Source organism: Enhydra lutris, unplaced genomic scaffold (genome assembly GCF_002288905.1).
Source record: "Enhydra lutris kenyoni isolate GAN:26980312 unplaced genomic scaffold, ASM228890v2 scaffoldscaffold31, whole genome shotgun sequence".
Taxonomy (NCBI): Eukaryota; Metazoa; Chordata; class Mammalia; order Carnivora; family Mustelidae; genus Enhydra; species Enhydra lutris.
In genome coordinates, this window is record NW_019154115.1 from 6,385,593 (window position 1) to 6,411,029 (window position 25,437).

Sequence of the window (25,437 nt, forward strand, 5' to 3'; positions counted from 1 at the left end):
ATTTATTTGAGAGAGAGACAGTGAGAGAGAGCATGAGCGAGGAGAAGGTCAGAGGGAGAAGCAGACTCCCCATGGAGCTGGGAGCCCGATGTGGGACTCGATCCCGGGACCCCGGGATCATGACCTGAGCCGAAGGCAGTCATCCAACCAACTGAGCCACCCAGGCGTCCCAATAAAGTATTTCTAAACTAAGGTATACACATTGGGGTTTTTTCTTTTCTTTTCTTTTTTTTTAGATATAATGTTATTACACACTTAACAGACTACAGTACATGGGCACCTGGGTGGCTCAGTCAGTCAAATATCTGCCTTCAGCTCAGGTCATGAATCCCAGGGTCCTGGGCTACAGCCTCATATTGGGCTCCCTGCTCAGCAGGGAGCCTGCTTCTCCCTCTGCCTCTCCCCCTGGCTGGTGTTCTATCTCTCTCTCCCTCTCAAGTAAATATATAAAAATCTTAACAACAAAAACAACAAAAAGACTACAGTATAATGCAAATATAACTTTTATATGTACTGGGAAACCAAAAAATTCCTTTGACTCACTTTACTGTATTTGCTTTGCTACAATACTCGCTTTATTACAATGACCTGGAACTGAACTGCGCTATCTCCAAGGTGTGCCTGCAGAAGGTTATGGTCCTGTTATCTAATTAATATGAGTATATACAAGACAGCAAAGCACCATGATTCTAACAAAATAAATAAATTACCTGGAAATAGAAAATAGCAGAAGAATATGGCATTTTAACTTTTGCTTAACACCTCTCAAGTTTATGAGAGTGTTCTAATGCTTTCGCTACACTAATCACTTCCATGCGCTGATGAAGCCCTCAAGGCTCCAGTTTAGAGTTCACTTTCTTAACTCTAAACAGTAACTATAAAAGCCCAAATAAAATGCTTTTGTCTTATCATGTGGAAAACAGCAATACAACTTAGTTGTTGTTGTTGTTGTTGTCGTTTTTACAACTTGTATTTTAATGGTGTTTTAGTCATAAAATAAACCATTCAGTTATGGAATCTTCCTCTCATATAATCCACATAAGAATTATTTTCTGAACATTCTGATTAACATAGAACATTATATGGTTAAACAAAATGATTTTTCTTTATCAAAATAAAAAACAGTTGTATTAAACTAAACACATTTATTTACATTAGTAACCATCATTTTTCATCGTAATACTTGTTTTCTAAAATGAATACAAATTTAGGATTTATGGCCCAAACAGATTTAAATCAACAGAAAGTTATGTAAAGTTGTTTAATTATTTCCTTCCTAATACATATTAAAACAATAATTTCTGTAAGATAATATGACCCAAACATTCCTAACAAAAGTCAATTCTTTTGGAAGGGACTGGGCAAGAAACCAGAATCACAAAACACAGCAGGCTGCCCTTCCTTCCCCTGTTCATTTCCCCATCTCATGCTCCTCTTCCCACCCGACCCCACTACCAACAACACAGTAATTCTTTACAAAGAAGATACCAATTTTTTTTTTTACCTGAATGTTTCGATGCTCCCTCTGACTTGACTTCATATTTACTTCATCTAGTATGTATGGCAAATTTCGCTTTGGTGAAACATAAGAGAACACGGGTTAGCAAGTATGAAAATACAGAAAAGTACATTTTCCTCAGTAGGCAACATATCCAGTTAGGGATGGGCGGCTTATCCAACATGACGTTTTACTGTATACAACACAAGGTGGCAGTGTTTGCACTTCGAACTCCAAGTGAAGCGCATCTTTGATTATAGGTTTTAAATAAATCAAGTATGATTTATTTAAAAATACAAAGACATAATCAAATTTAAAATCCCAACTGTTAAACATTTATTTTTACTAAAGTTACCAAGATTTGGAAAGTAGAATTTGTACTAGACACAAACCTAGAGTTGCACTATAAGACATCAGCAACCATCCCCAAAGGAAATATCTAGTACTTAAAAAGGAGGGGGAGTTACAGTAATGTTGAAAAGAGATACGGAAATTATTTATTTCTTTAAGCACTGATAAAATATCAAAGGGTGTGGTCAGGAAGAGACAGACAATCCTCTAAACGACTTGGTTCAGTACATGTTCTGTTTTGTACACTTACTGCTTTGAAACCTTATTCCAGCCTAAAGATTTGCTTTAATAAAACCATAACACAATCATTAAGCAAGAGAGCATATAACTTTTTTTTGGCCGAACTGACCTTTACTTCTACATAATAATTTAGAAACCTATGGTCTCTCTGAGAGCTTTAAAAAAAAAAAGAAGAAAAAAAAGCTACTGTTTTAATTTTCCAAGAAAATTTTTTTATGTTTTACATTATTTGTTGAGTCTTGCTTTAACTGTTATTCTAATCATTTTGGATTTAGAATTAGAAAGGAAAGGTCCTATTAGGAAGATATTCCATACCCACAACTTGGCCCAAATTACATTTCTTGCTTCATTCCTTCCAGCAAAGGACTGTTCTTTGTGTGGAATCTGACTCATTTCCTTATTCTACCTTCATCCCCGTCTTCCCTCTAGAGGGTCTTTCATCATCTGGCAGATGTTTCCCTCACCTGCCTCTCTTCCTCGGTCATGCACACATCACTCCTCCATGCTGTCCTTCTACTGCACCCTGGATGTGTTAAACACACTCCTGCATCAGGGGGTTGGCACCTGTCCTTCCCTCTGCCCACTAAGGCTTCCTCTACAGAGCCCTGTGGCTCCCTTCTCGCTTCCTTCATGCCTCTGCTCAAATGTCACTTCCTGAGAGAGGCCTTTGCTGACCACGCAAGCTAAAATAGCTTCCCGCCCTCTCCCCTCTTCATCCCCTAATCCTGTTCCACTTTTCTTCAAAGCAGATGCTATGATACTACATACTAGCATCTGTTTATTGTTCATTTCGCTCACCAGGCTGGGAGCAACGTGAGACAGGAACTTTGCACACTATGATTCCCTAGCACCTAGAATAGTAATTGGCATATTGTAGGTGCCCCAGAGAGGTCTGTCAAGCAAACAACTGAATACAAGTCTTATTTTTAAAACTATACTGTACTCTTCTTGATAACAGGGACTCTATGTCCTTTAGCACAGGAACAAATGCTATCTATGGTAGCTATTTTAAAATGTATTCAACAAAGAATGGAAATACTGAGTTTTACTGGTCCTAGCAGAATATTAACTCTGTGTATTCATTTAGATAACTCCTAGAGCCCTAAGCAGATTACCATTCCCACATTAATATTCAATAATTCTTTATTTTAAATATGTGTATATTTCAGAAATCACTTTCTCTGCTCCCATATAAGTCTGCTGGTACAGACATTAGAGAGTGCATTTTTATCCACTCTACTCCTACTTAGATCGTCTGAGGAACAGAAGAGAAGGTAGAAACGGCTGCTCCAGATAGAAAGGTAAAGTGATGGCAGACATGAACCATGCATGAATGTATTACTTAATTCTGATGGACTGGAGAGGAAAACATGCTTTCATATAGCTTTCAGATTCCGGTGAGAGATCAAGGAATGATGTGCAGAGAGGATGATGGTCAGAATTTCTCAGCAGGTACCTGATTACTCTCCTCAGGGTTTGGAAGGGCTCAGGTTCCTCTCACTAGAGAAAAGCTGAAAGCCTGGAAGGAACAGCCAACAGAAGAGGAAAGGTGCCTACTACGCTAGCTCTTGAGCAAGATGGTGACAGTGCAGAAAACCAGCCCCACTTACGCTAACCTGAAGAGATTAGGGGGAAACAATAAGATATTTACTGAGACTGGGAACACAAAACCAGGGTTACATAGTGATTTGATAATAAAGTTAGGGCAAAGTATGAATTCTTTCATATACTGAGTTTTTTTTCGAAGTCCTACCAACAAGGTGGAAAAAGTACAAAGAAAGCAAAATCGTAACAGCGGTATTGAAATCACAATATATAATCAGTTTTGAACTCTGGTCTCTTCATTTCATAGGGCACTGGAAGAATTTTCCTGTAACAGTAAACATTGCACTCTATTAGTAAGGGACAAATGTTTATGATTATGATCTACTAGGCTAAAATTAATCGTTGAAGAAGTCAACAAATATCTCATATTTGAAAGTGCTGGAGGCTCAAGGCCAGCAATCAGGAGGATATTTCCTACTGGATGTCATCGAGGTCCACTGTCTCATGCTGAGGGATTGCATCAAAGCCTCAGAATCTTAATACCTGGGTTCTACATGGGCAGGATTAACTGAGCAAAGAGAACAACATGCACTTAAATTTGAAACAGCTGCGTATAATCATTAATCTGTAAACTCTTTACTGAAATTGCACAGTATATATAATTTTTAAAAAATTAAAATTAAGATCTACCTGCTGTAAAGATGGTCCTTTCTTCCAAAGTTCTCTCCCTAAAGATTTAAAGAGAGAGAAAGAGAGGAGGAGGGGGAACAGTAAAACAGCAGGTTACCTTGGATAGATTACAGATTATGAATTCTCTAACTATATAATTGAGTCACTAAAGAAGTCAGTTTTAAAGCTCCCTCTAAAGCTTAACTGTTCTACAGTTAAAATGACAGTGAACGAGTTTTACCTATCAAACTGCAAAATTATTTTTTTTGTTATGATTACATCCAGATGGATAATATTCAATGCTAGAAGGGGAGGCACTTGCAAAATAGAAACTTTTAAACACTCCTAAAGAGAAGGCAGTTTGTCAATATATACCAAAAGCTTAAAGAAATGGGTATATCCTGAAGTATAGGATTCAATTTCTAGGAATTGATCCTAAGACTATAATAAAAAAATGCTGAAATATTTACACATCATGACAGTCACTAAATTGTTATGTATATTAGCAAAAACTATAAACTTAATTGAATGTACAGAAAATTGCTTAATTCAATTAAATAAATGGAATTTTATGCATTAATAAAAATTTTACACAAAATGTTTATCTATGAGGGAAAACCCTTCAAAATCTTTTACACAAAAAGTAATCTGCAGCTCACTACAAGTGACCTCAATTTCCCGCATAGGGTCAAGACAAGGATATTCCTTCCTGCATAGGGAGAAGACTGGAAGGATATTTCTCCTTAATAAACACAGAAAAATACCTGATACAGGTATTTGATAAATACTGATTGAATATTTTACACACATGTTCAAACAATGATTCTTTCTTTAAAATTTTCTATCAAAGCTAAGTACTACAGTCCTCCTCATCAAAAAAAAAAAAATAGATAGATAGATAGATAGATAGATAGATATTAGTAAAACACACTTGATCGGGCTCTTTCTCCTCATTCCTTAACCTACTCCATAGTACAATAGGGTCTACTTGATAAACTAGCAAACATACACAACAGGCACTGCCTCAAAGTGACTAATGCAAATACACAAAGCCACAGCACAGAGGGAGAAAGACCAATGATGTGTAGCATTAAGGACTGCTTTGCTTCTTAAAAGCTGCAGTTCCATGGTCTGAGTCTTTAAAAGCTGTTCTTTATTAAGCTAGACTTTTCTAGCTACTTCGCTACCTACCTTTGTTGGTATTTTCCGACGCAGTCTTCAATAAAGTTAGAATGTCCAGATTGTCCCCGATTCTTGCATAGTAAGAACAGTCATGGCCCAGGGCATCCAGCAGGCTGACATCAGCACCATTTTTAAGTAAGACTTCTACAGCATCTTTACAACCATACTCACAGCCTAGCATGAGAGCAGTTCTAAGAGGGAAGACAGAAGCATAAAAGATGTTGAGAAAGACCCAAGAAAATACTCCAGAAACCTTCCAGAGGCCCCTTCTTAAAGAATAGATATTACTTTAAAAAGTCATAGTTGTTGGGCGCCTGGGTGGTTCAGTGGGTTAAGCCTCTGCCTTTGGCTCGGGTCATGATCCCAGGGTCCTGGGATCAAGTCCCGCATCAGGCTCTCTGCTTGGCTGGGAGCCTGCTTCCTCCTCTCTCTCTGCCTGCCTCTCTGCCTACTTGTGATCTCTCTGTCAAATAAATAAAATCTTAAAAAAAAAAATCATAGTTGTTATACAGATTTTATTTCCTATTTTTTTTAATGATTTTATTTATTTGAGAGAGAGAGAGAGAGAGAGCGAGAGCATGAGAGGACAGAAATCAGTGGGAGAAGCAGACTCCCCGCCGAGCAGGGAGTCCGATGTGGGACTCGATCCCAGGACTCCAGGATCATGACCCGAGCCGAAGGCAGTTGCTTAACCAACTGAGCCACCCAGGCGCCCCTTATTTCCTATTTTTATCTTATAGTTTAACTTCATCATATTTATAAAAACATTTCTTAGTTTGCAGAGCTAAAAACCTGGCATCACTTATAGACACGTGTTACTTCTACTACCAAACTAACCTCCTTTACTCCAGTCCTTCTGTGTTCTACAAGTAAATTACCACAATATTCTCCCATCACTGATACTGTTACTCCATCTGCTCAAAACCTACAGTTATAAACCCAAACTATTCAAGTCCTTCATGAACAAACCTCATCATGTAAACCTCTTCAACCAATCCCTTCCACTCCAAAACAAGAATCAGATTCCAGTCCTGATTAATCTCCTTAAAGGAGCTTTCCTTCTCCTAACTGGAGACCTTCATATCTTCATATCTTCACACTTCATTTTAAAACCTGCCTCCTCCATAAACCTTAATTATCCCCATTGTCATGGACCACTGGTTTATTATGCCTTGGCAGGATCATCAGCACTGAAACACTTAACAAATAGCAATAACGCAATTAAACACTTGAATCATCATGGAAATTTAGAAGGAACTTTGAAATTATCTTGTCCCATTCCTATTTTTATTGCTGAGGAAACCAAAAAATACCTCATGAAATGAAGTGACTTATCCTCTACTTAACACAGTCTTTGTGAATATTGGATTTCATAAGAAAATGGATCCTTGCTTTTATTCTAATTCCTGGGTGGCCCAGTCGGTTGAGTATCTGACTCTTGGTTTCAGCTCAGGTTATAATCTCAGTGTCTTTTATACTTTTCTCTTTTATACTTCCCAATAGTTGCTGGAATACAATTTTATATACATCGGGAACCAACAACAAAGTTTTTTTATTAGAGGAAAAAAATGTTACAGGTAAGACCAGGAAAAAAATACAGAGTTTTAATTTATTTTTCATTTCTTCTTATATTTAAGATTTTGAATTTGAGAGAAAGGGAGCATGCGTTGGAGGGTGGGGGAATGGACAGTGGGAGAGGGAGAAAGGCTCTTAAACAGATTCCATGCTGAACACAGAGCCAGATACAGGACTCGATCTCATGACACTGAGATTACAACCTGAGCTGAAACCAAGAGTCAGATACTCAACCGACTGGGCCACCCAGGAATTCCAAATTTTAAATTTATTTTTAAAGCCATCTGCTACCTAGCCTATTTAATACACGTTGTCCTAAGTCCAGTGTATCGTGTGTGTGTGTGTGTGTGTGTGTGTGTGTGTGTGTGTGTGTGTGTGTGGCGCGTGTGCGCGCTATTCCAAAGTGCTTGGGAGAATATAGGATCTTTAAAAAAAATTAGGCATTATACATGGAACAACCAGATCATCCCTCTATGATCCTAAACTTTACTTTAAACCCAATATTCTTAGTAATGGTTGAAACCAGATTATAGTATCTGCAAAAACAAAGTAATGCAAAAAAGCCACTTCCTTAATAATCACATTAATGACTTAATTGCTTAAGAATTTCCTCCTTTGAAAGGTCTAAACAATAAAAACAAGTAGAGCTATAAAATCTGACATCTGAAGACTTTTATTATACCTATTTACTTCCAGTGAACTACAAAAAAAAAGGATACATGTTTAGAAGAATAAAATTAAGTCAGAAGAAACCAACAGTTTTACTAGTAATCATTTACAAAGTCCCAAAAATTTGTTATGAATTATTATAATGCTCCAACTTGGGGATAGGATGTATTTCAGATACATCACTGTTGGAAACACTAGGACCATGAACATGAAAATTGTAATAGCGGCGCCACGATTCACTGGACCTGGAGGAGGGAAGGAGAGAGTTACAGACAGTAAAGTATTAGTGTACACCAACTAAAATGACATGAACACAGAAGCAAAAATAAATGTAGGGAACCTCAGGGTGTGGCAATGAACTTGGTTCCAGAGAAGGAGATAGCACTATGCCTGGTCAGGGTAAGCAGAACCAACACATGGAGAAAGTCTATATGGAAAAACGGAAAAAACGGAAAAACGTCAAGCTCCAGGACACCCAAGAACATTTACTCCCAAAAGACTGACTAACAAAGAAGCAGACCATAGGTGTGATTTTTTATTGTTCTCCCTCATTATCTTATCTGAGCCCGTTTTTTCACTAAAGATTGTTTTAAAGCTTTAAAATAAATAACTGGGATATAATTCCTTTCTTCGGTTTTCTGACCTGAAGACAGGCTCTAATCACTGCTTGTATTCCACATTTACCCTACTTCCCTCTTCTTCCTTCATCAGACTCTGGGGAAAAAAGAAAGAAAGACAAGAAAAAAAGAAGTGGGTGCTAATTCCAAGGAAAGAGAGATCCAAAGGGGGATGGAAAAGACAAGTCACAGCGGCAGAGTTTCAGAGTCACTGTGAATCCAGCTGGTGTCTGTAGAGCTGTGATAAAAGAATTACCTGTTTTGTTTGTCTCTGGAATTAATCTCTGCTCCTCTATCTATCAGCAGTTGACATATTGTTGGCCTACACATCTGAGTAGCCAGAACCAGTGGTGTCCGCCCATCCTAAGCAACAAGAAAAATAAAACAGCATTAAGACAACAAATCTCCCAAAACATAAAAGTTTGAATACACGAGTTGAAATGACAATAAGCATACACGGACTCACCACATCTTTGGCATTCACGGAGGCCCCATGGTCACAAAGCAGCTGTATGCTGGAAGGACAGTCTGCCATGGCTTTGAGGAGCAAAGGAAAATGATAAATGGTGAACATCTGTTGGTAAGACACATGGTGCTTTGCTATGTCCATATAAGGCATAAGTTCTACAATTTCTAAACTACCAAGCTTCACATCGTCCACTTCTTAGTTTAGCATTTTAAGTACCTATTGTAGAAAATGGGTTAGACCAGATCATTTTATAAATGTTGTACAATTTATTGGGACCAACAAATATTGTCACCCTTAAAGAAGACAATATACTTCTACCCTAAGTGTAAACATAGAAATAAAAATCAAATTTAAATTTTCTACTTAGAATATATTCTTAAATGTGGGCTACAACTGACCTGATCCTTGAAGGGTTAGCTCAATTTTTTTCTTTTTTTAATGAATCATATAAGAGTCACAGTAAAAAAGGTTTAACTCCTATAGTTCATAGATTGCAATGTCTGCCTTTGATGATGCAAAGCAGGGTCATTTTGCTAAAAATTATATTGTTAAACCACACACTGCTTTTTTTCCAACCAACACTAGAGTTCATATTTGTATTAGGAAAAAAATTACTGTTAACATCATAAAATAGGATTGTGTTTCAACTCCCCATGAGTTTTTTTAAAAAGATAAACTGAAACTGAATACATTAATCCAGAAATTCTAAAACTAACAACCATTCCCACCCAATTGAAAATAAGAATGAAACAATGTAAAGCACAATACATTCCAGAGCTACAATATATTGAACTAGTAAAGTCAGCATTAAAGGTGCTATGGTGGAGAGTGGCAGCCATTCACCCAAGTGTGGTCACCCTTTCTTCCACGGTAACGAAGCTGGGGGTGGGGGGACCTGGGGGCTCACTTGGAGACCACAGTTCCCAGACTCCCTTGCATGCTTGCATGCAGGCATGACCATGTGCATTAAATCTCACCAGTGGAATGTGACAGGAGAGATGTGTGCTACCTTCTGACTCTAGGGCTTAAAAGAATGGTTTATACATTCCTCCATGATTTTTCCCCTTCCTGTGAGCAGGAAAACAGAAGTGCCTGCTATCAGCTTCAGCCTTAAAGATGAGGATAACACCCTAGCTTAAGGCAGAACGGAAAAATGGAAGGAATCTTGGTCCCTGAATGGCCACAGGGAGCAGAGGCACAAGCCCCTCTAAACACCGGGACTAGGACAGGAAAGAAAGCAATCCTGTGGGGTTTGTTAAGCCAGTGTTCTTTTATAATGTCTTTGTCACAGAAGCCTAGCCTTATCTCTAACTGAGACAAAACTGCTATCAGGAGTTCGGTGCTATTACAATAAATCCATAAATCATACAGCACTGATTTAGTGGTTGGGAACTAAGTAGTGACTAAACATATTTCAGGCTAGAAATCTTGTGATTTTTCTCACACTATGGCAAAACTTTTGAAAGAGCTATATCGGCCATCATTATTTAGAAGGTGTACCATGTGACAATGAAGCCTTTCAAGGTGAAGCCATAGAAAACAGCCAAAAATTTAGTGCACATTGGCAGTTGCTTACTTTCAGCAAGGTCTGGTGAGAAAGACACAGGTCAAGCAAGAATTAGCCAGTTTATGAACACATATATTTGGGACCTCGGAGATGTGGGGAAGCCAACTGCTTCTCTGCGTCAAACAGCAAGATATACCACTATTGTTGGTCACAACTTTTCTCCCACTAAGGAGAAAAAAAAAAATTTGGTCTTGGAATAAATATCATGGTAAGGACATTATAATCCCATTCAAAAGTATTATTTCAGATGGCTGTGAGGTGGCCGCCATTAAACGAGGCAGAGTCATGACTCTACAAACAAAAACGAGAACTAAAGGATGGTTAAGAACTTCATGTCCAGGAAGTAACTTTGGAGATGGACAAATGGAAACAGCTGGCAACAAATAAACCAGACAGCCGACCAAGGTTTTAGGGGAACCAGACAGCCGACCAAGGTTTTAGGGGAACCGTACTATGCAAGGTCCCAGAAGGCCCTTGCTAACACTCATGATTGTTCCAGCCCTTAAGCTCCCTCTACAGAGGACATGCTTGCTGCCATGCAATTTACCTGTGACCTTAGAGAATAATGGACAAGTAAGAACCTCCCAGAAGGCAGAGCTAGGGCCCACAGAACAAAGGGTAAGGCATTTCTCCTCAAACACAAAAACCACACTGGGGTCATTGTGAGGCTCAAACAACAATGCATATGAAAATACTTTGCAAATACCACCACTTTATACAAAACAAACAAACAAACACCTTTATGTAAAAAATTAAACTATCACAAAAGCACGTAAAACATAAAAAGAAAAAAGCTGAAATAAATTAAGGCCCCGAAGTTTGAAGGAAATTTGCAGTCTATTCCATTTTTAATGAAGACCACTTTTATTTACTTCAGATATTCCATAAACATGACAAGCGAGGGTAACTACTTCACTTTGGCTTTCCAGTAAACGGTAGGAATGTCAGACTGAGAAGAGTCAGGCCAGAGGTCTGACTGTGGTACAGTCCAAAAACACTTAATATCTAACTTTTGTCTTTAAGACCACTGAAGAATAATGCAGATAAATTTAAATACACAAGTATGATCAATAAAATCTATGAAAGTACGAATATAATTTTTTTTAAATACAGTACATAACAGTGATATGAAATTTAGCACCAAGGCCTAACCCAACAGCTACCACCACCATTAATTAAGAAATTATGACATGCCAGGCACTATTTATAATTTAATTATAAACCACTTACTGCAGTAGTATTAACTTTATTTTGCAGATGAGAAAAATGGTGTTCAGACATGTTAATTAGGTAAATATAGTTTTTAAGGGAAAAAAAAATCATCTTCCCATTTCTCCACCAGATCCCTCCCTCCCTACCCCTCCCCCCAACCCCCAGAGTGACACAGTGCTTAGAGCTTCCTTGAGAGCAGGATCATGTTTATTTATCTCTGGACTTCTAGGATCTAGCAAACCAGCCTTGGCCGAATGAATCTTTTTAAGCTGTACAATCAAATAAATTTCATATTCATGTATACAAACACTTCGTAATATTGTTTCTCCATGAATTATACAAATGTATGCATATTAAAACTTGGAAATGAATTTCAATGCCAAGCCGTTTTAACAAATATTGGCTATACCCCAGTGAAACCCTCACTTACCTGCATCGTGAAGTGCAGTTCTTCCCTGAAGATCTACGTGTTCAGTGGGACAATTGTACTGTTAAAACACAGAAACTTAGTCAGCTGGGAGAGTTTTACCTTAAAGTTAAACAACTAGACTCAGATGAACAGCTGTTATTTAATCTTAAAATATTCCATTTATCAAAAAACCTAAGGACTACTAGACAAGCCACTAAATATTTTGACATGAAACAAATCTAATAACATTATACTGTAAATTCAAGTTTTCCACCAAACCGGAAACCATATGGTACATTATAATAGCATGGGATGTAGAAACTGTTATTGTTTGGGGTTTTTTTTCTCACCAAGGGTTAAAATTTGAACAACTGAATCAGGAAAAACAAATGAGTTCTGCTATGAAACTTATTAGTAACAATGTTTCTAGAAATGGAGGACCGGACCCTTTAACTGAAAATTTTCTTCAGCCCACTAGTTCAAGGAGTTCTGTGGCTGCCTGACTAGAAGTTTAACGAGCGGTGTCAATATCATATCACGTAGTCTAAGTGACTGATGTTTACAGAGAAATATATAGCTCCTATGCCATATCACTTTATGTCATAGACCAGACAACAGAAAATTCCAGTCTCCCGCTAATGTCAACAGGAAGGTCAAGCCTTTGTTATTTATTTTTAATACAGTGAGTTATGTGATTCACTTCCCTCAGAGTTTTTGCTTTTTATTGTTCACATTCTTTCACAAATGATGGAAAAGAAATTATGTAAGCTAACAGTCAGAATTAACCTACTATTTTCTTTGATCTCAAATTCCAAAAACACACTGAAAACACATTATTAGCAGTCAAAATAGTAAAGACAAAGTATTAACCAGTTTTACTACCTGTAGAAGTTTTTGTAGACACAATGCATGCCCATATTTCGCAGCCAGGTGAAGAGCATTTCTTCCTATTAAAAAATAATAATAATTTAAGACATATGTGAACAGTTATTTTCTTCACAAGCGAATTTTCCATAGAAATGTGATTCATTTTTCCAAGATTAGTTGACAAGATGCTTAATTTATAAGCACGCTTTCATTGTAGTATGAGATAATGTACACACCAAAACAATGAAGGTGGGAAGAAAAATTAAATCTACAAACACATAAAGATCAAGAACTTTGTCTTATTCACCACGGTATCTCCAATACCTAGAACAGTGCCTGGGACAGAGTAAGTAATTAAAGTCAACCAGGAAAGACAGGAGGGAGAGAGAGGAAGAGGAGAAAAAGAGAATGGGAATTGGAGAGCAAGAAAGATACCTAGATTTCTCATAATATTTCTAAACAGGCAGTGTGGACGCTAAAATACAGGAAGTTAAGAGAGGTAAGTCAAAGAAACTAATTTTCAACTTAAATTCAAAGTTCACTAAGACTGTGTCTCTGAAAATCAGACAACTCGTTCAAATATAATGTGTATTAAAATGTGCCATTTTAAAGGAAACAAATCATCGGAAAGGTTAACTCTGAACACTGAAAAAGGTAAAGTTGCAGACAACATTCTACCTCCAAACATGATTTCTCCTAATTGCATTTCTTCACGCATACATCTCATTGGATAGTGAAAGATAAAAGGGTTTCACCAGGCCATTCCATCTTTCAATGTTTCATGCTCTTAACTTTCCTCTCACTTCACAAACCTCTCAAAAAATGATCTGACTTCACTGACAGACCCTTTTGCTAGAAGAGAAGTCATTTGTATTCTGTTCATCCTAGGTGAAGGAGTACACTGACTTCAACTTCCAACCTTCACTAGGTTTTATATGAGTTTAGATAAGTGGATTAAGTTTTCTTGGATCTGATCACTTCTGTGTACTGACCAACCAGGTTATAGAACAAATAGCAGTGAGTCCAGGCCTTTTTAACCAAGTACAGGAACAACACATTCATCCATACCTAAACATTCTCTAGTTACAAATAAGTCAGATGTAATGATTTCATATTTCAATTTGCTACTGACTGTGAAAAAGTGACAAAGAAAACTATCATTTACACGCAAAGTAAGAGAGAGTATGGAGTAGGATGGTAGGGACAGTCCCTGGTGTTCAACACAATGGGTCACATAAAAACGTCCGGTGGGGTATTTCCTTAGCCAAACCCAAATCCAGCCACTTGAGATGATGCAGTAAAAAAACGAATATCAAATCTAAAGCACAACACTATGAATTACACCCAAGGTGCCTATGTGGTAAGACCTGAGTCATAAATACCTCAAAACCAAAACCACGCTTACTTGAAATATGATTATTTTCAATATACTTTCGTACTGCTAGCAAATGAAGGAGTTAAGATAAAATACATAAATTTTTTTATCAAATTATTATTGAATATTCACATCTGGATTATAATAGACAATATTACAGCAAATAAGACAAGGTCCTTGTCCTCAGGAAAGGACAACACTAAAGACAAAAACAGTAAAACAAGGCAAATACAAATATAACTAAACAACAGCTAAAACAGAAGACAAAGACTTTAGGCACAGTATGTCAGGCTGCAGCATACAAAATGATGTCTGCTGCGCCTGGGAAAGCATTTAAGCTTGATTTGCACTGAAGGAGGGAGGGCAAAAGTCACTAGGCAAAAATATCCAGAGCAGAAAAAATACAGACAAAAAATAAGATAGATACTTGTTTAAATTAGAATCAGAACAACAAATAAATAAACTCTAGAGGTATATGGTTAGTCCAAAATTTCTATAAATATTCCTCTACATCAATGGAATGCTTTCGTAAGTAATTTACTTTTTTTTTTCCTTTTAAGATTTTATTTATTTGTCAGAGAGAGAGCCCACAAGCAGGGGAAGCAGCAGGCAGAGGGAGAAGCAGGCTCCTTGCTGAGCAAGGAGCAGGATGTGGGACTTGATCCCAAGACTCTGGAATCATGACCTGAGCTGAGGGCAGATGCTTAACCAACTGAGCCACCCAGTCCTCCCAGTAATTAACATATTCTTTTGTTCCTCCTTCAAAGGTGGCAGATAGAGTTTGGTCTTCAATACAAAATTTGATAGACCTTTAGGTAAAGATTCTCCTCATTGAAATCTCTCTTTTCCTCTGCCTCCCTTCCATTTCTAAACACAGTGCTGGTTTTATTGTAATGTGTTCATTATTTGTCTCTATATGGAATCACAGGATAAAACATTAAAGTTGTTAAGGAAATTCTGGCCCTAAGTCACTGCCTATATTTGACTGAATAACAAAGCAGAACTGCAGAGGAAGAAGCTGTCAAGAGAATTGAGAATGGTTATCCTAAGAAAACCAGCACACAAACTGAAGAGGTCTGTCTTGTGCTGTGCAGACAAACTTACGCTGTAAGATTTTAAAAGCCAGACATGGTACAACTAAGTTTAAGCAGAAGGCATAGTAAGAAAGAGACTTAAAACTGCCTACAAGAAATAATTTTTTTTACAAATAGAGCTAACCAAACACAGAACAGATCTCCTTGTAAAAAGCATGCCGGGTAAGGACACAGACTCCAACCGCCGTGCATCTACTGAAGGACCCCGGGCCAGTTACTAAATGGTTGGCTCAGGGCCTCGCAGCCTCACTGCGATGCTATGAGAAGACAGGGAGTTAGTGCATGTAAAGTGCGCGGCAGAGTGCCATGTGCCATGTCAGCTCTTCTTGCTATGATCATTCTTGGTCGTGCTGTCGCTGTTGCAAAGCAATTAGGTTCCCATCATGAGAAATGTCCAACCAAACACGAACGACCTCATGACAGCAAGGAATCATAGAGTCAAGAGTATATGAGTACAAACTAAATGGCCCCTAAAGGCTCTTCGAACTCTTGAGACTTTAGGATCCTATAATATTATGAAGACCAGCACTGGACCTCAGGTCTCCAAATGCTTATCAGATCAGCAATCCTGTCTCAATTCCCTGTGCTTTACCTCTCTGAGACCAACAATGATACCTCAAAAGTGAACTTTTTCTAAACCATTTAAAAAAACAGAAAATTGAGAGTGTCTCTCTCTAAATCACAGTTCGGTCTGAAGAACGCTGGCAGTGGACAAGGCTTGTCCTCCCTTTCTGTTTTATAACCGACTATGGCGGCAACCGACCTGCAGTGTCGCTGGTGGCGATGTCAACTCCATGCATAAGGACGGCATTCAAACATTCAAGATTCCCCTTGGAGGCCACAACATGGAAGCTGAACGAAAAGAAAATATATGTTATGCCACAGAAACTATGAAATATCGACTTAAATGTTACAGAATGTCACCTTTTATTCAACACACACACACACACACACACACACACACTTTAAAGTCTACATAAAATATCTATGTATTTTCTACTAGAAAAAAGAAACCTATCCCTTATTGCTGAAAAATTAATTTTAACCCAAATTTACATAAGGAGTCAATACTCTCCAGAAATACCTCCTTAGAACCAATGGAATGTTCCAATGTTCAACAGTCATAATAAAAAAAAATTTATACAATAATACCACTAACTCTATAGCTTATTAATACTCAGTAGTGCAGGCACCAGTGCTGGAATGCATTGAATGCACTGAAAAACTTCTACCAGATCATTTTGCTTCGTTTCAAGTATACCGAAACTGCCAAAACAAATAAAGTTATAGCAGAACGCTAAGGCCAAACACAGATCAAACACTTATCCCTTCTCTTTAGAATTACCAAATTAGAACTCACATGGAAAAGCCTTCAAAACAACAAACTAAGCTACACTTGGAAAGCCGTGGAGGAGCTGGTGTCCTCTTCCCCCAAAGTAGCCACAACTGCCACCTAATTCTTTCCCTTTGTTCACAGACCTGTATGAGCGGGTGAAGTTTTGCACACACAGCCATGACAAACTTCCTAATAAAGCAAGGAAAGCCTGCTTAAAAAACTGACTTTAAGCCATCAGGTATTCGAGATACAAGAGAAAATATCCCACTGTTTCTTTGATCATTTAATATTTTATTAATCAACAAACATTTACAGAAATATTTTGTGTGCCCTAAGAATGGACAGTGACCGACTGACTATACTCCACCAAATCCAAACTGTTAAGTAAGGACAGGAGGGTTTGCCAACAAAGGATGCTGACCACAGGTCAAAATACAACTGACCCGTAACCAAGTACAATGACCACTATGAAGATGCCAGGAGATAAAGGATATACAAGTGCTCGGCAAGGGGCCTAGATATAGACAAACTCCGTATCACACTCTCAGGAGGGGTCTTCCCTAACCATCCTGTTTAAAATTTTTACATTTCCCCATTCCCTGAAACCATAGTATTCCAACTTTTCCAATCCCTGCCTTTATTATTCTATACAGAAACACATATTTTCAAAATTATATATAAATTCAAGATTTATTTTCTTTATAGTCTTTATAAGTGTACCAGTCTCTTCCCACTCAACTATACACTCAGTCAAAGTAGGGATTTTTGTCTGTTTTGCTTCCTACTATATTCCCAGACCAATTTACGTACCAGACAGATGATGGGCCCTCAAATATTTGAATATCTGAATGCTTAGAGACAAAATCTGGAGCTAGGTTGCAAATTCATTTCCAGATATTACAACACTTGGCCATGTATCTCTACTCGTATTAGGACGGATGTAAATGCAAACTAGAGCCAAGCGCTACTAAGTAAAATAAAGGAGGTTTGTGTATAGGTTGAATTAGAGAGACAGAGATGCTTCTAATAAAAGGAATATAATGTTCATAGGAACCAAGAAAGTTCTTCTTAGAGTGGAATTAAATTGCTGTAAGGCTAAGGGTATTGATCTCTGTGACACCAAAGTATAGAATTACACTTATTATACTATGCCATGCACTGTTAGAACCTTCTGAGAAACGGTAATGTTCTTCAAGCAAAGGTTTCACAATCTTGGAAGGAACATTTTTTGTTTGCTTGTTTCCCTTTCTTAGCTCCAAAAATTTGGAAGACATTTTTCTTCAAAATAAATCAACATTATGCTGATGTTGTCCTAAAGGGCAGAAATCACAACACATCTACAATACATTATTAATGCGGATGTGATATAAATAGCAGACTTCAGAAGGAAGATGTATCGATCACTACAGTGTATGCAAAGAGCTGTAAAGGAAATCTGAAAAACTACTTTACAGAAATACTCTTTTTTAATTTAAAAAGTCAACTTTGTCTTTTTTTAAACTAGACGCATGTTACTGCTTCCATAATACGAATTCCAGGTAATGTGGACGATCTCTGACAACAATGAGAAGAGCCACGTAAACTGTAAGACATATGCTGGAAGGCATCAGTGAGCTAAGACAGTGAAAAACCACTAGGCCAGGACACGGGGAGGGACAGAGGCCCTGAGAGGTAAGCTTGGTATCTGAAGCCATTTTTTGCTGAGGAACATTTGCTGATTCCAGAGAAAACAGCTGGGATGCCAAATAGCACTTCTGACAGCTTGAGGGGACGGCGAGACAGGAACTGGTATCCGGCTTTCCAAGTGGCAGTGGGGATTCCTGGTGAATCTGCCCTGTTTTGCTTTGGCAATGGGCTAGTCCCCAGGAGAGAGGTGAACAGGAAGAAAACAAATCCTTGCAGTGACTCTGGCTAGGCTTCAAATATTTCATTTTTGAAACTGGATCGAGGTCAAGAAGCACATATTACTTCTGTCTTAAATTTCAGAACTAAAACAAACCAAAAGTCATTTGAAATAAAAGAAAGTGTGTTTGTAACATGTCCCATACTTGACTAAATACAAAATGCTCTAATTAAGGAAGAATACAGTCTGTGTGTGAGTAGCAAAAGGAAAATATCTTAACCCATGAATCCTAAAAGAATTAAAATTTCCTACAGTGAAAACCTCAGAGACTAATACTACTCATACGTCTTACAAACTGAAGTTCACAGTTCATCAAATTATACCAGATTTTTATAACTCTGACCATTAATACAAATAATTTCACTCAAAACTGAATCTCAGATTGAAAAAAATATGAACAGCAACTCAAGCAACCGTTCACTCAAAACATTCAAAGTATGGTTGGGCGGAACTGAAGAAATAAGGTTTCACTGACGATTTTCATCCCAAAGATTTCCTTCATCTTCTAACATCTTGACGTTTGGTAAAAAAAGAAACACAAAAAATAAAGTCACTTTTAGATATTAAATTTTTACTGCTTATACTGTGAGCCCTACAGAAATAGCTCAAAGTTTAGCAAAAACAGGAGGACTCAAGCAATGTTTCTGTGGCTATCAAATCGCCTACTTGAGGGACGCCTGGGTGGCTCAGTGGGTTAAAGCCTCTGCCTTCGGCTCAGGTCATGATCCCGGGGTCCTGGGATCGAGCCCCGCATCGGGCTCTCTGCTCGGCAGCGCGTGTGCGCGCTATTCCAAAGTGCTTGGGAGAATATAGGATCTTTAAAAAAAATTAGGCATTATACATGGAACAACCAGATCATCCCTCTATGATCCTAAACTTTACTTTAAACCCAATATTCTTAGTAATGGTTGAAACCAGATTATAGTATCTGCAAAAACAAAGTAATGCAAAAAAGCCACTTCCTTAATAATCACATTAATGACTTAATTGCTTAAGAATTTCCTCCTTTGAAAGGTCTAAACAATAAAAACAAGTAGAGCTATAAAATCTGACATCTGAAGACTTTTATTATACCTATTTACTTCCAGTGAACTACAAAAAAAAAGGATACATGTTTAGAAGAATAAAATTAAGTCAGAAGAAACCAACAGTTTTACTAGTAATCATTTACAAAGTCCCAAAAATTTGTTATGAATTATTATAATGCTCCAACTTGGGGATAGGATGTATTTCAGATACATCACTGTTGGAAACACTAGGACCATGAACATGAAAATTGTAATAGCGGCGCCACGATTCACTGGACCTGGAGGAGGGAAGGAGAGAGTTACAGACAGTAAAGTATTAGTGTACACCAACTAAAATGACATGAACACAGAAGCAAAAATAAATGTAGGGAACCTCAGGGTGTGGCAATGAACTTGGTTCCAGAGAAGGAGATAGCACTATGCCTGGTCAGGGTAAGCAGAACCAACACATGGAGAAAGTCTATATGGAAAAACGGAAAAAACGGAAAAACGTCAAGCTCCAGGACACCCAAGAACATTTACTCCCAAAAGACTGACTAACAAAGAAGCAGACCATAGGTGTGATTTTTTATTGTTCTCCCTCATTATCTTATCTGAGCCCGTTTTTTCACTAAAGATTGTTTTAAAGCTTTAAAATAAATAACTGGGATATAATTCCTTTCTTCGGTTTTCTGACCTGAAGACAGGCTCTAATCACTGCTTGTATTCCACATTTACCCTACTTCCCTCTTCTTCCTTCATCAGACTCTGGGGAAAAAAGAAAGAAAGACAAGAAAAAAAGAAGTGGGTGCTAATTCCAAGGAAAGAGAGATCCAAAGGGGGATGGAAAAGACAAGTCACAGCGGCAGAGTTTCAGAGTCACTGTGAATCCAGCTGGTGTCTGTAGAGCTGTGATAAAAGAATTACCTGTTTTGTTTGTCTCTGGAATTAATCTCTGCTCCTCTATCTATCAGCAGTTGACATATTGTTGGCCTACACATCTGAGTAGCCAGAACCAGTGGTGTCCGCCCATCCTAAGCAACAAGAAAAATAAAACAGCATTAAGACAACAAATCTCCCAAAACATAAAAGTTTGAATACACGAGTTGAAATGACAATAAGCATACACGGACTCACCACATCTTTGGCATTCACGGAGGCCCCATGGTCACAAAGCAGCTGTATGCTGGAAGGACAGTCTGCCATGGCTTTGAGGAGCAAAGGAAAATGATAAATGGTGAACATCTGTTGGTAAGACACATGGTGCTTTGCTATGTCCATATAAGGCATAAGTTCTACAATTTCTAAACTACCAAGCTTCACATCGTCCACTTCTTAGTTTAGCATTTTAAGTACCTATTGTAGAAAATGGGTTAGACCAGATCATTTTATAAATGTTGTACAATTTATTGGGACCAACAAATATTGTCACCCTTAAAGAAGACAATATACTTCTACCCTAAGTGTAAACATAGAAATAAAAATCAAATTTAAATTTTCTACTTAGAATATATTCTTAAATGTGGGCTACAACTGACCTGATCCTTGAAGGGTTAGCTCAATTTTTTTCTTTTTTTAATGAATCATATAAGAGTCACAGTAAAAAAGGTTTAACTCCTATAGTTCATAGATTGCAATGTCTGCCTTTGATGATGCAAAGCAGGGTCATTTTGCTAAAAATTATATTGTTAAACCACACACTGCTTTTTTTCCAACCAACACTAGAGTTCATATTTGTATTAGGAAAAAAATTACTGTTAACATCATAAAATAGGATTGTGTTTCAACTCCCCATGAGTTTTTTTAAAAAGATAAACTGAAACTGAATACATTAATCCAGAAATTCTAAAACTAACAACCATTCCCACCCAATTGAAAATAAGAATGAAACAATGTAAAGCACAATACATTCCAGAGCTACAATATATTGAACTAGTAAAGTCAGCATTAAAGGTGCTATGGTGGAGAGTGGCAGCCATTCACCCAAGTGTGGTCACCCTTTCTTCCACGGTAACGAAGCTGGGGGTGGGGGGACCTGGGGGCTCACTTGGAGACCACAGTTCCCAGACTCCCTTGCATGCTTGCATGCAGGCATGACCATGTGCATTAAATCTCACCAGTGGAATGTGACAGGAGAGATGTGTGCTACCTTCTGACTCTAGGGCTTAAAAGAATGGTTTATACATTCCTCCATGATTTTTCCCCTTCCTGTGAGCAGGAAAACAGAAGTGCCTGCTATCAGCTTCAGCCTTAAAGATGAGGATAACACCCTAGCTTAAGGCAGAACGGAAAAATGGAAGGAATCTTGGTCCCTGAATGGCCACAGGGAGCAGAGGCACAAGCCCCTCTAAACACCGGGACTAGGACAGGAAAGAAAGCAATCCTGTGGGGTTTGTTAAGCCAGTGTTCTTTTATAATGTCTTTGTCACAGAAGCCTAGCCTTATCTCTAACTGAGACAAAACTGCTATCAGGAGTTCGGTGCTATTACAATAAATCCATAAATCATACAGCACTGATTTAGTGGTTGGGAACTAAGTAGTGACTAAACATATTTCAGGCTAGAAATCTTGTGATTTTTCTCACACTATGGCAAAACTTTTGAAAGAGCTATATCGGCCATCATTATTTAGAAGGTGTACCATGTGACAATGAAGCCTTTCAAGGTGAAGCCATAGAAAACAGCCAAAAATTTAGTGCACATTGGCAGTTGCTTACTTTCAGCAAGGTCTGGTGAGAAAGACACAGGTCAAGCAAGAATTAGCCAGTTTATGAACACATATATTTGGGACCTCGGAGATGTGGGGAAGCCAACTGCTTCTCTGCGTCAAACAGCAAGATATACCACTATTGTTGGTCACAACTTTTCTCCCACTAAGGAGAAAAAAAAAAATTTGGTCTTGGAATAAATATCATGGTAAGGACATTATAATCCCATTCAAAAGTATTATTTCAGATGGCTGTGAGGTGGCCGCCATTAAACGAGGCAGAGTCATGACTCTACAAACAAAAACGAGAACTAAAGGATGGTTAAGAACTTCATGTCCAGGAAGTAACTTTGGAGATGGACAAATGGAAACAGCTGGCAACAAATAAACCAGACAGCCGACCAAGGTTTTAGGGGAACCAGACAGCCGACCAAGGTTTTAGGGGAACCGTACTATGCAAGGTCCCAGAAGGCCCTTGCTAACACTCATGATTGTTCCAGCCCTTAAGCTCCCTCTACAGAGGACATGCTTGCTGCCATGCAATTTACCTGTGACCTTAGAGAATAATGGACAAGTAAGAACCTCCCAGAAGGCAGAGCTAGGGCCCACAGAACAAAGGGTAAGGCATTTCTCCTCAAACACAAAAACCACACTGGGGTCATTGTGAGGCTCAAACAACAATGCATATGAAAATACTTTGCAAATACCACCACTTTATACAAAACAAACAAACAAACACCTTTATGTAAAAAATTAAACTATCACAAAAGCACGTAAAACATAAAAAGAAAAAAGCTGAAATAAATTAAGGCCCCGAAGTTTGAAGGAAATTTGCAGTCTATTCCATTTTTAATGAAGACCACTTTTATTTACTTCAGATATTCCATAAACATGACAAGCGAGGGTAACTACTTCACTTTGGCTTTCCAGTAAACGGTAGGAATGTCAGACTGAGAAGAGTCAGGCCAGAGGTCTGACTGTGGTACAGTCCAAAAACACTTAATATCTAACTTTTGTCTTTAAGACCACTGAAGAATAATGCAGATAAATTTAAATACACAAGTATGATCAATAAAATCTATGAAAGTACGAATATAATTTTTTTTAAATACAGTACATAACAGTGATATGAAATTTAGCACCAAGGCCTAACCCAACAGCTACCACCACCATTAATTAAGAAATTATGACATGCCAGGCACTATTTATAATTTAATTATAAACCACTTACTGCAGTAGTATTAACTTTATTTTGCAGATGAGAAAAATGGTGTTCAGACATGTTAATTAGGTAAATATAGTTTTTAAGGGAAAAAAAAATCATCTTCCCATTTCTCCACCAGATCCCTCCCTCCCTACCCCTCCCCCCAACCCCCAGAGTGACACAGTGCTTAGAGCTTCCTTGAGAGCAGGATCATGTTTATTTATCTCTGGACTTCTAGGATCTAGCAAACCAGCCTTGGCCGAATGAATCTTTTTAAGCTGTACAATCAAATAAATTTCATATTCATGTATACAAACACTTCGTAATATTGTTTCTCCATGAATTATACAAATGTATGCATATTAAAACTTGGAAATGAATTTCAATGCCAAGCCGTTTTAACAAATATTGGCTATACCCCAGTGAAACCCTCACTTACCTGCATCGTGAAGTGCAGTTCTTCCCTGAAGATCTACGTGTTCAGTGGGACAATTGTACTGTTAAAACACAGAAACTTAGTCAGCTGGGAGAGTTTTACCTTAAAGTTAAACAACTAGACTCAGATGAACAGCTGTTATTTAATCTTAAAATATTCCATTTATCAAAAAACCTAAGGACTACTAGACAAGCCACTAAATATTTTGACATGAAACAAATCTAATAACATTATACTGTAAATTCAAGTTTTCCACCAAACCGGAAACCATATGGTACATTATAATAGCATGGGATGTAGAAACTGTTATTGTTTGGGGTTTTTTTTCTCACCAAGGGTTAAAATTTGAACAACTGAATCAGGAAAAACAAATGAGTTCTGCTATGAAACTTATTAGTAACAATGTTTCTAGAAATGGAGGACCGGACCCTTTAACTGAAAATTTTCTTCAGCCCACTAGTTCAAGGAGTTCTGTGGCTGCCTGACTAGAAGTTTAACGAGCGGTGTCAATATCATATCACGTAGTCTAAGTGACTGATGTTTACAGAGAAATATATAGCTCCTATGCCATATCACTTTATGTCATAGACCAGACAACAGAAAATTCCAGTCTCCCGCTAATGTCAACAGGAAGGTCAAGCCTTTGTTATTTATTTTTAATACAGTGAGTTATGTGATTCACTTCCCTCAGAGTTTTTGCTTTTTATTGTTCACATTCTTTCACAAATGATGGAAAAGAAATTATGTAAGCTAACAGTCAGAATTAACCTACTATTTTCTTTGATCTCAAATTCCAAAAACACACTGAAAACACATTATTAGCAGTCAAAATAGTAAAGACAAAGTATTAACCAGTTTTACTACCTGTAGAAGTTTTTGTAGACACAATGCATGCCCATATTTCGCAGCCAGGTGAAGAGCATTTCTTCCTATTAAAAAATAATAATAATTTAAGACATATGTGAACAGTTATTTTCTTCACAAGCGAATTTTCCATAGAAATGTGATTCATTTTTCCAAGATTAGTTGACAAGATGCTTAATTTATAAGCACGCTTTCATTGTAGTATGAGATAATGTACACACCAAAACAATGAAGGTGGGAAGAAAAATTAAATCTACAAACACATAAAGATCAAGAACTTTGTCTTATTCACCACGGTATCTCCAATACCTAGAACAGTGCCTGGGACAGAGTAAGTAATTAAAGTCAACCAGGAAAGACAGGAGGGAGAGAGAGGAAGAGGAGAAAAAGAGAATGGGAATTGGAGAGCAAGAAAGATACCTAGATTTCTCATAATATTTCTAAACAGGCAGTGTGGACGCTAAAATACAGGAAGTTAAGAGAGGTAAGTCAAAGAAACTAATTTTCAACTTAAATTCAAAGTTCACTAAGACTGTGTCTCTGAAAATCAGACAACTCGTTCAAATATAATGTGTATTAAAATGTGCCATTTTAAAGGAAACAAATCATCGGAAAGGTTAACTCTGAACACTGAAAAAGGTA

The 25,437-nt window shown here is 37.7% G+C and overlaps 1 protein-coding gene across 2 annotated transcripts in view; it reads right to left on the bottom strand.

Annotated features, from left to right (window-relative positions):
- Positions 1-25,437, bottom strand: part of LOC111153225 (uveal autoantigen with coiled-coil domains and ankyrin repeats) — a 103,254-nt gene that overhangs the window by 21,967 nt on the left and 55,850 nt on the right. For both annotated transcript variants that reach the window (XM_022512117.1, XM_022512118.1), the window contains exons 4-10: positions 24,796-24,860; positions 23,935-23,992; positions 20,723-20,793; positions 20,513-20,619; positions 5,495-5,676; positions 4,325-4,362; positions 1,505-1,573 (exon numbers count right to left, since the gene is read on the bottom strand). In XM_022512117.1, the coding sequence (XP_022367825.1) occupies positions 1,505-1,573; positions 4,325-4,362; positions 5,495-5,676; positions 20,513-20,619; positions 20,723-20,793; positions 23,935-23,992; positions 24,796-24,860 (590 nt within the window). The remainder of the gene's footprint in view (positions 1-1,504; positions 1,574-4,324; positions 4,363-5,494; positions 5,677-20,512; positions 20,620-20,722; positions 20,794-23,934; positions 23,993-24,795; positions 24,861-25,437) is intronic.